Here is a 14,799-nt window from a genome sequence, read left to right on the forward strand (position 1 = left end):
TCAGAAATAATTCCCGTTTGTGCTGAATGGGACTAATTTCCAAATAAATGGGCTTTAAGTTACAGGCTCATTGTGTCTCTAAATGTCTGTTATCACAATATGGACCACTTAAGAGATGTTCATCTGTGTTGAGTGCAATATCAGATATGGGTTTTCTATCTTGGAAAGTTGTCTAGAAGGAGATATAGACTGCTATTTACAAGACAAGTTACACAGGCTGATATGTTTCACTATGGACCTGGGAAGTAAGCATCCTCCTGAGAGGTATAGGAAAATGGTTAAATACATGGCTATTCTTTCCTTCTAGGCAGCCATGATTCCCCAGTGCAGGATAACAAGGGAGGGGGGGAAAACCCGTAGAAGCGCCCAAAGGAGTGCCAAAAACTGACCTACTAGATGGCAACAGAAGCAACTTGTAACATCCATACTCGTTCTCTTGTATGTGATGGAGTCTGGCAGAGAGCTGTTGGAGAGAAGGAGGAGCTAAGAGGCAAATCAGTCTGGAATCCTTGATATGCAGGACAGGCCCTCCCTAGCTATTTACAGGGCATATCTGACCATTGTGCAGATAGTGCTTGAGTCCGGCAAGATTCTTTTCTATGGCTGAGCAACAATAAAGAGATTACTCTGCGTAAATCATCGCATTGTTCTTGGTTTGCTGCCGGACATTGTCTCTAACAGTCATCTGGTTGCTTGTAGCATTAGTACTATGCGACTTGAGTGGCTAAGATGAGCCATTCTTTTAAAGCTGGCCCACTACATCCAAGGAATTAAATGCCAGGGCTTTGTTTGGATTCAAAGGATGACTCCTAGGTTCACCCACTGTATGTACAGTATCTTTCATGAGGCTTCTTTCAGAAAGCAAGCTGCCACAGTGAGCAAGCCACATGCCTCCATCATGAGGCACAGTGGTAGGACCCTGGATCCTCAGCATTTGCCTGAGAAGGCTCTTGGGAGCCTTCAGCTTGACAGAGATGTTAACCCTTCATGTATTTCTTAGAGCAGAGAGAGATTTATACAACAATTTTATTGGCCAACAAAGTGTGGTAACAGTTTTATACTGGCAGTCCTCAACTTACAACAGCTTATTTACAGTACTTGTAACTGCTCAAAGTTACAAGGATACTGAAAAAAGTGATTTATGACCCTTGCAGCATCCCCATGGTCATGTGATCAAAATTCAGACAATTGGCAACTGACATACGAGGGTTGCAGTCTCCAGGGTCATGTGATCACCTTTTGCCATCTTCTGACAAGCAAAGTTGGTAACGAAGCCAGATTCACTTAACAAGCACATTACTAATTTAACACCTACAGCGATTCACTTAAAAATGATGGCAAGAAAGGTCATAAAAATGGGCTAAAACACACTTTGCAAACCTTTCACTTAGCAACAGAAATTTTGGGGTCAATTATAGTCCTAAGTCGAGGACTACCTGTACTGCTGGCATGAACATACCAGTAAGGAGGATGTACATCTATAATTCCTGGCACAGTCAGTTCCAAGAATGTACATGAGAAGCACAGCAAATAGCAAGTCTCAGAAGTTGCGGGGTAAACTTCCCATCCTATGGTATTAGAGTACCTTGAATAACCTTGAATAAGGTGGAAAAGTAACTCTATGGAAAGGCCTCACAGTGACATTTGATAAGATATGGGAAAAGTAAAGGTTGATTATATAAATACTATATGAGCAGATTTTTTTCAGGTGTTTTAACTGTGAGGGCTATGTGCATATTAAGTTTCATCAGACTTATTCCTGGTCACTTATTTGTTCCTCTGTGCTGCAGCTATAATTTCCAACTGAAACAGAGGAGGCAATAGCGTTAGTAACTGGGTGGGCAAATCATTGAAGGGGGAACACATAGATAGATCAATATCTGATTCAATAATGTGTTATAGGATGATGGAGGAATAAAAGCAGAATTTGATTGGCATATCAAGTTCTCATCACATATTATGGGCATATACAGAAAAGGAAGATGTTTTTCTCTCTTTAAAACTACATTGTGTAATTGTCAGTAAGTGAAAAAAGATCGCTGTCTGACATGCAATTTCTTTTTTTTAATAGTTTTTTTAAAAGACTGGGAATTGGCCTTCTGCCCTCTCATGAGCTCAACTGAATTGCACTTAAGCATTTTTCAAGTACAATTGGTTTTAACAGCTACATATTGATTTTCCCTTTGAATTCCATCTTATCTGGATTGTTTATATTTGGGTAGATCATGCCCCCATTCCTGGTAACTAATTCTGAGGTTGTCATTGGTGAAATATCATAATAACTTTTAAAGGACAGCATAACTACTGTGCATCAAAGCTCAATAACCTTATTTTGTTCAGTTAAACATCCAGAGTTAAAAGAGAAACAGGTGAATATATTTTAAGTTAATTTTACAAAAACAAAGATATTTTAGGAGATAGGAAAAAATATGAGAGGCTATATTTTTCTAACAGTTTTTTTTCTCTATTACCACAAGCTTTGGTAGGAAAGATTTTAAAAAATAGCACCAATGAGCTTCAACAGTAATACATCCATCTTAGTATGCATGAGATGTAATGAAAATATAAATTTTGGCCAGAAATGTTGTGTAGGTTCCTTGACGCCAAAGCTTCATTTCAACATCTAGCAAGAAGTCTTTGGGTTCCCTCACTTGCCTCTGAAGATAGACTATACCGGTATAGGAATTAAGCTTTCTGGTATTAAAGTAGTTTTCTTCATTTCCTTTGTTGATTGTAAGGATTATGTTGTCTCCGGCATAAGCAGGCGAGGGACCAATTCGGAAAATATGAGCTGGAACAACAATGTTGGTTTGGAAATTAAGCTGATAATAAGTAATGCGAAGTGGAGTGTTCTGGCAATCCAAATAGTTGAAACAGTTGATACGTTCACATCTCCTGAGAGAAGAGAAATAGGAAATATTTAGCACTTCAGTAACTGGGGTTTGAAGACAAGCTCTTGGACAGCATGCCGAGTTCCAGGAAACCTGTCTCTGGTGTTAAGCAATACATAGCAGGGTTGAATATTACTGACTGTACAATTAGCAGCTGCTTGCTCTTCTTATATAACCCTCACTATCTCAATGCAATTATCAAGGTAACCGCCAAGTATCAAGAGGTCATGAATCTGAAAACTTATCCTGGAAACTGCAATGAACTTAAAGGAATACTTAGAAAATTACTTTGCATAGGTTGGTCTGGAAATGAACCATGAGATTCATCCAATCATAGTACTCTGGATCAGGCCACATGAAATCCCCAGGACTTGTGCTTACAAAGTTCGCATCATGAACCATGTGAAGGTTCCTTCATGGAACTCTGTTGTGCATGTAAGTAGATAAGCATTTATGCATGTGTAACAAAATAGTGTTTCATTAATTCCACAGCAATCCGACTTATGCAAAACTTGCATTATGCAACACTTTCTGGAATGGTTCTGTGGCTGAACATACTGTATCAAATGAAAATCTCAGAGTAAGATATCAGTTTGTGGTATATACAAATTTATTAAACTTACAAAAGAATATCTTGTGTGCCAGTGGTGATCTTTCCTGGATCAGGAAGCCTGACTCAGTTACCTTGCATTACTCAATTATCACAATGCATTCTATATGACGCTCCTTAAAACAGAGGTCCCCAACCTTTTGGCCACCAGGGGCCAGTTCTGTGGAGAGAGGTTTTTCCATGGACTGGAGAGTGCATGGTTTTGTGTGCTGCCTGCATCTCACGGATGGGGCTCTGCTTGTTTGTGCAGACTGGTTGCTGGCATGCCTCAGTCCAGTACTGGTTCATGGACCGGGGGTTGGGGACCCCAGCCTTAGAAGACAAATCTAATTTTTAGCTGATTAAACCTGAAGCATCCTGGATGCTTATGGGTATATAACTATTGTGAGAGCTGCACTGATTAAGAGTTAGCCTTAGATGCAATTCAACTTGCTGGTTGTCCCCTTTAAAGCTCTATATAGTTCAGGGCCTAGATATTGTTATGACTGCTTTCCCTATGTTGAAACTGTCTGGTCAGTAACAACTGGAAGAGAGGGTTTGCCAAAGATCTTATCGCTGAGAAAAATGTCATATTTAGGATATTCTGGCTTGAGCCTTCTCAATGATGGACCCCTCCTTAGGAATACCTTAGATCTATATATTCCCCCCTCCCCCTCCCCCCCTTGCACTACATTTCCAGGGACCTGTAAGAACACAGTTCTTCAGAAAGATACTTAGGAATTAATAACATAATACGAAGCAGTGGCACATTGACTCGAATTGATATAATTGTAAGAAACGGTCTTTAAGCTGCTGATATTGATACAGTAAGCTACTCAGATTCTAGAAATGGACAACATGTAAGTCATAATAAATAATTTACATGTAAATACTAGTAAATAATCAATACTGATCCTATTGTTCCTAGAATTTATTAAAGTGCTGCACTGATAGCAGGTTTTGCAAATAAAGCTTTTATTGCATGAGTTTTGATCTTTATGGTTTGGCCTGAGCCTTTCCTTGGACTTTCTCTACCTTATTGCCATGCTTCTTTGCAAACTAAAAGATCTTCACTGAGGTGTCTTCATTTCTACGGGTATGAGTGATACATTCTTAAAGCCAGGTACTGTATATCCTGTTTAAACCTTGTTTTAAATTATATGGCTCTCATATGCTAAAGTGACTGAATAGTTGTTTTTAGTTTATAATTTAAGTAAATTTTCTTTTTGTACTTTTAACTTTCTATACATTTCTAGGCTAGGATACCCTCTGGCATACAACAGATCTATCAAGAGCTGTGCTTATCTAATGAAGATTTGTGTAATGATTGTAATTTCTTTTTTTTTCTCTTTTTTTTAATTTCAGCAACTGGGAATAAGCTGACGTTTTCCTAAAATGTAACAAAGAGTGGCTTTTAGACCTCACAGAGGAACTAACATTTATATCCTTTATAGATTGTATCTGATTTTCTAAATGTTTATTTATTCAATTTATATATACAATACACATTACAATAAACAGATAAAATATCCAATATAAAAATAAAAACACGTAACAACATAATAGTATAAAACAACTATCAGCAAAGCCAAGGGATAGCCTTGATCACATCAGGGCCACAAAGCCAGGTTTTCAGATCCTCATAAAGGGCCAGCAAGATTGGGACTAATCTAATCTCAGAAGGATGATGTTCCAAAGGGCAGGAAACTTAGTGGATGCAGGAGGAATTTTGTCTCCTTCAAAACAGTCAAAAGGCCCATTATATTTCCACCATAATTCTGAATGGCTCATTCAGAAGGGTGGAGACAAATGATGGTCCTCTTTTAAAGGTTATAGATCTCTGTCAGATAAACTATGCCTGAAAATCCCATCTACTGTGCAATTGTGCAATGCCTTCCTTGCACATAATTCTGGATGATAGATTTATGTGTCTTTTTTCTATACTCTGAATACATGGTTTCCTCCAAAAAATAATTTTCTCCAGTAAAAATCCATAGGCTTGCAGTCCCTGCTTCTATATAGGTTCTCTGCTCCTTTTCACTTTGGACCCTTTTCTTTTGTTCAGCCTGCTCCCACCCCTGGTGGATGGGAGGACATTTTTTTTTGGGAGGGGGGGCTTCTAGCTCTAAATCTTGCTTTCCCCAGATGTACCCTTTTATCATCATCATCATCATCATCATAAGGAGAAGGAGAAGGAGAAGGAGAAGGAGAAGGAGAAGGAGAAGGAGAAGAAGAAGAAGAAGAAGAAGAAGAAGAAGAAGAAGAAGAAGAAGAAGAAGAAGAAGAAGAAGAAGAAGAAGAAGAAGAAGAAGAAGAAGAAGAAGAAGAAGAAGAAGAAGAAGAAGTAGTTGGAAAGGACCTTGGCAGGAAACCCTATATTATTTCTTACATAGAGAGCAACTCCACCTCTTCTTTTGTTTAGTCTGTTTCTTTTAAATAATTTAAATCCCTCTAGCTGTGTGTTCTATTTGTGGGTTTTGTCCCACCATGTTTCTGTAATGGCAACAATATCATATCTGCCCTCATTTACCTGAATTTCTAGTTCACCCTGCTTACTGTTCATACACTGTGCATTGGTGTATATTACTTAAGGTTACCGTATTTCAAAGATATTTTCTCATTAGTTATTTGGTAACTTTCTGATTTAAAAAATGGATTACCCAGTGTCTCCCTAATGTCACCTTCTGTTTCTCATTTTCTGTAGGATGATGTTTTCTCTCATTAACTGAGGCCTCCTTTAGGAGTAATATAAGATCCATAGATCACTTATTGTGAACACCATGCCAGTTGTTTCTAAAACTTTATTAATGGAATAGGCCTGGATCCTCACACGTTCTTATTTATCTGGGGATAAAACTAACTTCACATTTTGTCCCTTAGAGCACCTGCATGGCTTTTAATATCATAGTTCTTACAGCACCATAAGATTCAACTACCAAAAAATGGTTAAGTCTATTAAAAAACAACAACAACAACCCATGGCCATAAGGGTTATGGCCGGTTCATCAGAATAATTAAATGTATTTTATTCCAGTTTCCTAAGCATTATATGATATGACTGTAAACAGGCTTCTAGAAAATTTTGTGGTAGTATTTGTCACATTTTTATTGCTGGAGTTTAGTTTGGAAAGGCAAGGATATGGATGAGTGTGGGGAGTACATTCACAAGAGAAAATGAAGTAAGTGTAAATTAGGATGGTATATATGTGTATGATGTAAGTACATGTATGTTTCATTTTGAGAAAAGAACTCTACCATGCGTTCTTTTCCAGTGAAACTAGAGCTACTCATTTCAGATTATGGTCACATTTACTCTGAATGGTAGAATCAATGGTACATGGTTCCCCAATTGCTTGCCTGAAGCCATTTGTAGCAGGCTTGTCTTTAAAAATTAAACAATTGTTGGTATTAGTGGATTAGATCTTTGAAAAAAGCACAGCAAATAGAAGTGCAACAAACACCGTACGTTCAGCTGAGTAATTATTAAAAGCTCTAAGCATTACTTAATGTGATTAGTTGCTATGTAGAGGGGCAATTATTAGACTTACATATCGGACACTTTTCTGTAGTTTGGCGGACACTCAACTAAAAGGCATCGGAAGCTGCCTTGAATATTATAGCAAGATTCTGCTGATGAACAGTTGTGGGTTCCCATTGCACATTCATCAATATCTGAGGATGAAGCATACACAAAATGGCAACAATTTAGTAGCTTCCTTCTTCCACAAGTGAACAAATCTTATCAATTCCACTGGGTTACATATAGGAAAATCAATCACAATGATTCATTTCTATTAATAAAAAGAAAAAAAATGCATATACTGACTTCAACACACTAAAATTTCAGTTAAAGTAGCTAAACAGTTTGTAAGTTATGGATTCATTTTATAAACTGCTTAAGGTAAGAGTGTAGACACCTTTTCTCAGTTGCCTTAATGTCCGAATTTGGTAATACTTAGGAGTTAAGAACTAAAATAAATAAATAAGCCCCACCACCCCAAGCCAGTACTTTTTCCACTGGGATATCTGTGAATCATAAAAGTAGTTAGATTTCCATGTCCAAAGTCAGAGACGTGGCCAGGGTGGGAAATTTGCTGTGTAGAACCTCTACAGGTGTACATTGGGGTGAAGAAGAAAGCCTTGCCTGAGCCCAGATAGTGTAAGTGGGATCAAGTAAAGAGTTCAGTTATATATTGCTTGCCTAAGCAGAAAATATTAAACTGAACAGTTTTTCCTAAAACCGGGAATAAGAAACCACTGCAAAGTTTACTAGAGAGCATAAGCCTGGAGAAACTGATAAGGTTATCTGTGACTTCTTCTAGAGATCTCTGAGTGCAGGTGGGATAAGTCAGGATAAAGCAAAAAATAAAACTCTTCCAATTCTGCAAAGCACAAGCATCACAAATCATGAGTTGCAAATTGTACTTTGAACTGTGCAGCACGACAACCAAAAGAGTTAGCTCAACCCTCAAAAGGGGATGAAAATATACGATGACATGGGACACGGTGCCACTGCAGGAATAGTACCAATTCTCTGTGTGGAAGCACCCAGAGACAGGCAGGCACATACTTTTCACTTCTGCCCTGCACTCTGCAGGACTTTTTAATCAAATCAGTGCTCCACTGATTCGCTAGGATTGCTTTTAAGGATGGACCTAAATATAGTTTGATTTCCCCATTTCTGGATCTCCATCTGCAGTGGAAGCAAGTTGATAAAATGACTCCAGAATCCTCTTCACACATATACTTCTCTACTTGGTTGGGAGGCTCACAGATTTTTGTTTTAAGACCAGCATTTTGTCAATTCTAGTTGTGTCATTGTGTCTGAGGGATACAAGAATTTATTTCTACATAGGATACTTAAAGTAAGAATGAAAATCCTACAACAAAATCTTTGAAGAGCAGGATATCAAAAGAGTCATATGTTGATTTGTGATGGCTGCAAAAAGATGGGGAAGGAAATCCTGGCTTAACAGGATTTTTTTTAGCCATAAAAAAAAATCTCAAATGTCTAGACAGCATTCAGAGGTTTGTGACTTAAATAAATGCTAACAGATAATCCACGAGCCAAGTATTGCAGTGAAATCTGGCAATTTTTATAGAGAAGACTGCCTCCTAAATCAACATCACTCTTGCATGGAGTGTGGCTTGTTTAAAAGCATAAGAAAAGAAATGCAATGAGAAGTAAAAAAAATGAATTCAAATAATTTAAGTTCCTCCTCATTGACTCATAAAACTAGGTGAAAAGGTAAATTGCTCCCACATGGAATTCGATGTTGCAAAAGATTTACTACTCTCTGAAGCTTTACCACACAGTTTTGAAAACAACAATCCATAACATAATATGATAGTGGAGTAGTTCAAATAGATCAGCATGAATTCACTAAGCCACAATATCTCCCTGAAGGAAGTGGAAAGGAAAAAAACAACCAAGATTTATTTTGGGTAGAAACAATAGCTTTTTGCTATATATATATTAGGGGTATAAGATATATTTTCCCCATCCTGCCCCAGGTTCAAAATGTTCAAGGGCCACAAGTGGTTATAGTGTTTAAATATTGCAAATAATATATGCCAAAATTCCCTAATACATAAATTCATGTACTCATTGTCTCCCTAGATTAGAACCTCGGAATTGAGCATGAAATGTTGGATTTACAGTCATTAGGGATGCAGATTCTCTATTCACATGTTATCCTGTATGTTGGCTCCTACTCAGCCTTGAAAAGCAGGGGAAAAAATTGCAGGAAATATAAACAACTTCCATCTGCATCACAATCAAGACTGATACATGAATTCTTTGAACCAATACTTTCACCACTGAAATTTTTCATCGGTACTGGATTCCATGAAATAATTCAAACAAACAAGCTGTTTCTCAGTTTTCAAATAATTTCCTTACTAGAGATCAGTATCTTCGAGAATCAAGCGCATTCTTTGTGCCAAAATAGCAATAATGGAGATATATCTCTTTAAGGCCGCTTGGGTAATGTTATAAAGAAGCTATGTTGATCACATTCTAGTGTGAAGTATGAACCATATCACTTGGCTAGCTGTACTACCTCCCCGCCCCCCAACATGGTACTCTTCAAGAGTTTTGGAATTCAAAGCTGACCATCACTGCAGTGGGTGGTTCATGTGAAATTGTATTCCCCAACAATACCAAAGAGTTGGGATACCAAATACCAGATCAATTGCTCATGTGTCCTAGCAGCACATCAGGGGCAGGATTTTGTTTTGCCTAAAATGCTTACCAATACCGTGGGTAGCTGTAGTCACTTTCTTCCTCCTCAGAGACCTGCTTGCACACATGCTTACCCAACAGCTGTGGCATTGTAACTGCCCAGTGGGTATCCATGCATGTCTCAAATTTGAGACATGCCACCATAGAAGAAGCAAAAGGGTGAATGGGAGACAGGGAGATATCCCTCACTTTTTTTCTTTTGAGAAAGCACAAAGGGATTGCAAGGTTGTTGTTTGCAAAAGTATCACCAGCAAAGTGCCAACATCATAGGTAGTACTGGAAGAGCAGGCTAGCTGGGGAAGAATCAGGAGAATCTGTCAGGGCCCTAGATGGGGTATTTATTTATTTTATTTTATTTTTATTTTTATTCCATTTATATCCCGCCCTTCTCCGAAGACTCAGGGCGGCTTACAAGCTTAGCAGTAGCCTTCATTCTATGTATATGCCTGCTTATTAGGGCTTCCACACACACCCCAAGCGGCATTTTTACAAAGTCAGCCATTGGGTGACTATGGTTGCTTTTATTGCAATTTTAATAAAAAATAAATAAATACTGGGAAACAATTACCCAGGTAATAGTATTTTTTTCTACAGACAAGTTTGACTTTTTTAAGTTTCTCATTTTCCCAATCTTAAACTCTTTTCGCTCCATTGCTGAACAAATTTATGTCTGTGTTTTTAAATGTCTGCATGAACGACTACACAATTTTTTTTGCGCACAATTTCTAATACATGCACTTTGCGATGCTAGAGAAGATTCCCCCAAATTATGATTTGACATGCTTTTTCATCTAATACATGTTTCTTTTATATAAGTTTTCCCCCAGGACTTGGTTTGAGTATGCATGTACTTCCCTACTTTATGCTTAGCTTCCTATCTCTTACTGCATGGCAAAATTTTAAAAATGAAATTCATTTATTCATGTGCAGTCATGGTAATGAAATTAAAATTAGGTCAACTCATCATGACCAAATGGAAAGAAACAATTTTCTCTCTTATTCTTACCTCGACAAGTCCTTCCATTGGCGGCCATTGTATATCCCTGATCGGGGCAAGCACACTGGTAACTCCCCGGCACATTGAGACAGCGGAAAGTGCACAAGATGCCTGCACTTTGGCCACATTCATCAATATCTGGAATTGGTACATTAGCAAACATGTGAGGGCAACGGCTTTATTCTCCCAGAGTAATGTACACTACTGCTACAATGGAACAAATCAGATGTACCTTTACAAGAATGGCTGTCTTCTGCTAATTGGTAGCCTTGCCTGCAGTAACACTGATAGGAACCATAAATATTAGCACATTCTTGACTGCATGGATTGTTGTCACATTCATTGACATCTGTGTTGAAAAATGAGTATCAAAGAGACATTAAAATCAGTTGCTGCCACATAGCTGTCATTGAAGACAAAGTAGAAAAGCCCTTTAACTAAATGAATTGCTTTTTTAAAAAAAAAACACAAAATGGAGCATCTTCAAGCCTGAAGATACAGCATGACTGTGGTTTATACATGCAGGAAATATGTTTGATTAAAATACTACATTACTAAACTGAGACAATATCAATAAGCATTTTAAAGTCATAGATGATTATAACTATAACTTAGATGTGGGATGTATCATTCCTGGTACCTCAAGGTCTGTGGAAAGTTGTATCACACAATCCAGAAATAAATGGTTCCAGGACCTTTTCAGGGAAGGTTTTCGGGAAGCTTAAGTTTCACTGAAAAGTCTTTTAAACTTTACATATAAACATATGTAAAGTAGAGATAATTCTCACTTAATGGCTGCCAGGCCTAGTGACTAATCAAAGATACTTGCACTTTGTCTACAAGCAAATGGGTCAGCAGATGGTGCTGCCAATATATGGCATTGCACTATAGGAGGAAGAGGCTCTAGAACCCAAAGAGATGTTGACAATCTGCACTGGGCCACTCTTTCTCCACCTTTGACTTAGCAGTTATAACATAACTAATTTTTATCATGCTATTATCATTGTAATCTTGTTCAAAGCAATAGGCCTGTAAATTAGACTATAGTTATTTTATTTTATTTATTTATTTTTATTATATTTGTATACCACCCTTCTCCCGAAGGACTCAGGGCGGTGAACAGGGCACATATAAAATGCAAATTACAAAAGTTAAAAAAGAATTAAATAAGAGCCCGTGCTAAAACAATAAATAATAGTATAAAAAAACCCATAGTAAAAACCCCAACATATCCCCCATCAGGCCTGGCCGGCTTGTTCAAATAAATAGGTTTTCAGACCGCGTCGGAAAAAGCGAAGGTCAGGAGCCGTCCAGAGCTCAACCGGCAACTGATTCCATAAGTCCGGGGCGCCCACAGAGAAGGCCCTCCCCCTGGGGGCCACCAGCCGACATTCTCTGACCGGTGGCACCCTGAGGAGGCCCTCTCTGTGGGAGCGCACAGGGCAGAGGAAAGTTGACGCCGGCAGCAGGTGATCGCCGAGGTACTCCGGACCCATGCCATGTAGGGCCTTGAAAACCATAACCAAAACCTTGAATCTCACTCGGAAGACAACTGGTAACCAATGCAGCTCACGGAGCAGAGGTGTAACATGGGAGTATCGGGAAACTCCCAAGACAACTCTCGCGGCTGCATTCTGTACCAGTTGGAGCCTCCGAGTGGTCTTCAAGGGAAGCCCCATGTAGAGAGCGTTGCAGTAGTCCAGACGAGAGTTCACGAGCGCATGAGTGACTGTACACAGGGCATCCCAGTCTAGATAGGGCCGCAACTGGCGCACCAGGCGAACCTGGGCGAAGGCCCCCCTAGTCACAGCCGCTATATGGTCTTCCAAGGTAAGCCGCGAATCTAGGAGGACTCCCAAGTTGCGATCCCTATCTACGTGGGGTAAAAGCTCACCCCCCATGGAAAGAGGTGGAATATTCTGAATATCCCGGGATGCCGGGATGCACAGCCACTCAGTCTTGTCGGGGTTGAGTTGAAGTCTGTTCCTCCCCATCCAGACCCGAATCGCTTCCAGGCAACGGGACATCACGTCGAGGGCATCACTGGGGTGGTTTGGGGTCGAAATATAAAGCTGGGTATCATCAGCATACTGATGATACCCAACTCCAAAGCCACAAATGATCTCACCCAGCGGTTTCATGTAGATGTTGAACAGGAGAGGAGAGAGGACCAACTCCTGAGGAACTCCACAAACGAGAGACCTTGAGGTCGACCTCTGCCCCCCTGCCAACACCGACTGCGAACATCCCAGGAGATAGGAGAACCACTGAAAAACTGTGCCTCCCACTCCCAATCCCCTGAGACGCCGCAGCAGGATACCATGGTCGATGGTATCGAAAGCCGCTGAGAGGTCTAATAGGACTAGGACAGAGGAATATCCCCTATCCCGGGCCCTCCAGAGATCATTCACCAGAGCGACCAATGCCGTCTCCGGGCTGAAACCCGATTGGCACAGGTCTAGATAATCCGCTTCATCCAGGACCAGAGGGAGCTGATGCGCCACCACACTCTCAACAACCTTCGCAAGGAAGCGAAGGTTGGAGACCGGACGAAAGTTATTTAACACAGCTGGGTCCAAGGCAGGCTTCTTGAGGAGAGGTTTCACCACCGCCTCTTTCAAGACGGCGGGGAAACTACCCTCACTCAAAGAAGCAGATATAACCGCCTGGAGCCAGCCTCGTGTCCCCTCCCGGGCTGCATAAACCAGCCAGGAAGGGCACGGGTCCAATAAACATGTGGTGGAGCTCAACCTCCCCATAATCCTGTCCACTTCCTCTGGGGTCACAGAATCAAACTCCTCCCAGATAACATTGACAAGACCGCCCGTGTCCTGATCGTCAGACTCTACCCAGTCAGAGTCCAGACTGGTCCAAATCCGAGCAATTTTGTCCGACAGATGTTGGTTAAACTCCTTGGCATGACCCTGCAAGGGTTCCTCCCTCACCTCCTGATTAAGGAGAGAGCGGGTCACCCTAAACAGGGCGGCCAGGCGGTTATCTGCGGACGCGATAAGTGCGGAGAAGTAATTAGACCTCGCCGCCCTTATCGCTGCGAGATAAGACCTAATATGGGTTCTTAGTTGCAATCGGTCGGATTCAGATTGGCTGGACCTCCAACAGCTCTCTAGGCCCCGTCTCCGACGCTTCATCTCCCGAAGCTCCGCGGAGAACCATGGAGCTCTCTGGGATCTGCATCGGGTCAGGGGCCGCAAGGGTACAACTCGGTCAAGTGCCTCCGTGGCTGCCCTTTCCCAGGCTTCCACTAAGGCATCCGCCGAGTTGTGAGCAACGGAGGCAGGTGGGGACCCCAGCGCTGCTGGAACCTATCAGGATCCATTAAGCGCCTGGGGCGGTACCATCTAGTTGGCTCCATACACCCACGGCGCGGGGTGGCAAAACGGAAGACCAGCCGCAGGAGATGATGATCGGTCCATGACAGGGGCATAACAATTGGGGAGCCCCCACCAAGATCATCTAACCACCGTCCAGATAAGAAAACCAAGTCAAGGGTGTGGCCTCCCACATGAGTCAGTCCAAGAATTACTTGCGTCAGGTCCATGGCCATCATGGAAGCCATGAACTCACGAGCTAACTCAGATGATCCTCCTAGGGATGGTAGATTGAAGTCACCCAAAACTATAAGTTTGGGGAACTCAATCACCAACCCCGAGAGGATATCGAGTAGTTCATATTCAGTGAAACAAAAATGCATGAAGGAAGGACCCAATCACAGTTAAGGCAGGGTTTCATTTTTTTCTTATTGAAAAGTTTTATTATCCCCTCCCCAACCCACCCTTAAACTCCCCCTCCCCCTCCCCCACTTCCCAGAGCTGAGTACAGGGTTACAAATATAATAATCATAATCTAACTAACATTAACCAACTATATAAATAACCAAATTTATAATGTGCTTTAACTCCCAGGGTTTCATTTTTATATTATAATATACAAGGTACATTGGAAAATAATTGTGACAAATAAATTAGAATAAAGTAAAGGTAAAGGTTCCCCCGCACATGCGTGCTAGTTGTTTCCAACTCTAGGGGCCGGTGCTCATCTCCGTTTCAAAGCCGAAGAG

The 14,799-nt window shown here is 40.7% G+C and overlaps 1 protein-coding gene across 1 annotated transcript in view; it reads right to left on the reverse strand.

Moving 5' to 3' along the window:
• Nucleotides 1–2,537: 2,537 nt before the first annotated feature.
• The window catches only part of FBLN2 (fibulin 2), a gene marked incomplete at its 3' end in the record, with an annotated part of 141,267 nt that continues 129,005 nt past the window's right edge, over nt 2,538–14,799 (reverse strand). The window contains exons 13-16 of the mRNA XM_083351712.1: nt 10,954–11,070; nt 10,731–10,859; nt 7,029–7,152; nt 2,538–2,895 (exon numbers count right to left, since the gene is read on the reverse strand). Of these exons, the coding sequence (XP_083207838.1) occupies nt 2,538–2,895; nt 7,029–7,152; nt 10,731–10,859; nt 10,954–11,070 (728 nt within the window). The remainder of the gene's footprint in view (nt 2,896–7,028; nt 7,153–10,730; nt 10,860–10,953; nt 11,071–14,799) is intronic.

The sequence above is a fragment of the Vipera ursinii genome, assembly GCF_947247035.1.
Source record: "Vipera ursinii genome assembly, chromosome: 2".
NCBI classification, from domain to species: Eukaryota; Metazoa; Chordata; class Lepidosauria; order Squamata; family Viperidae; genus Vipera; species Vipera ursinii.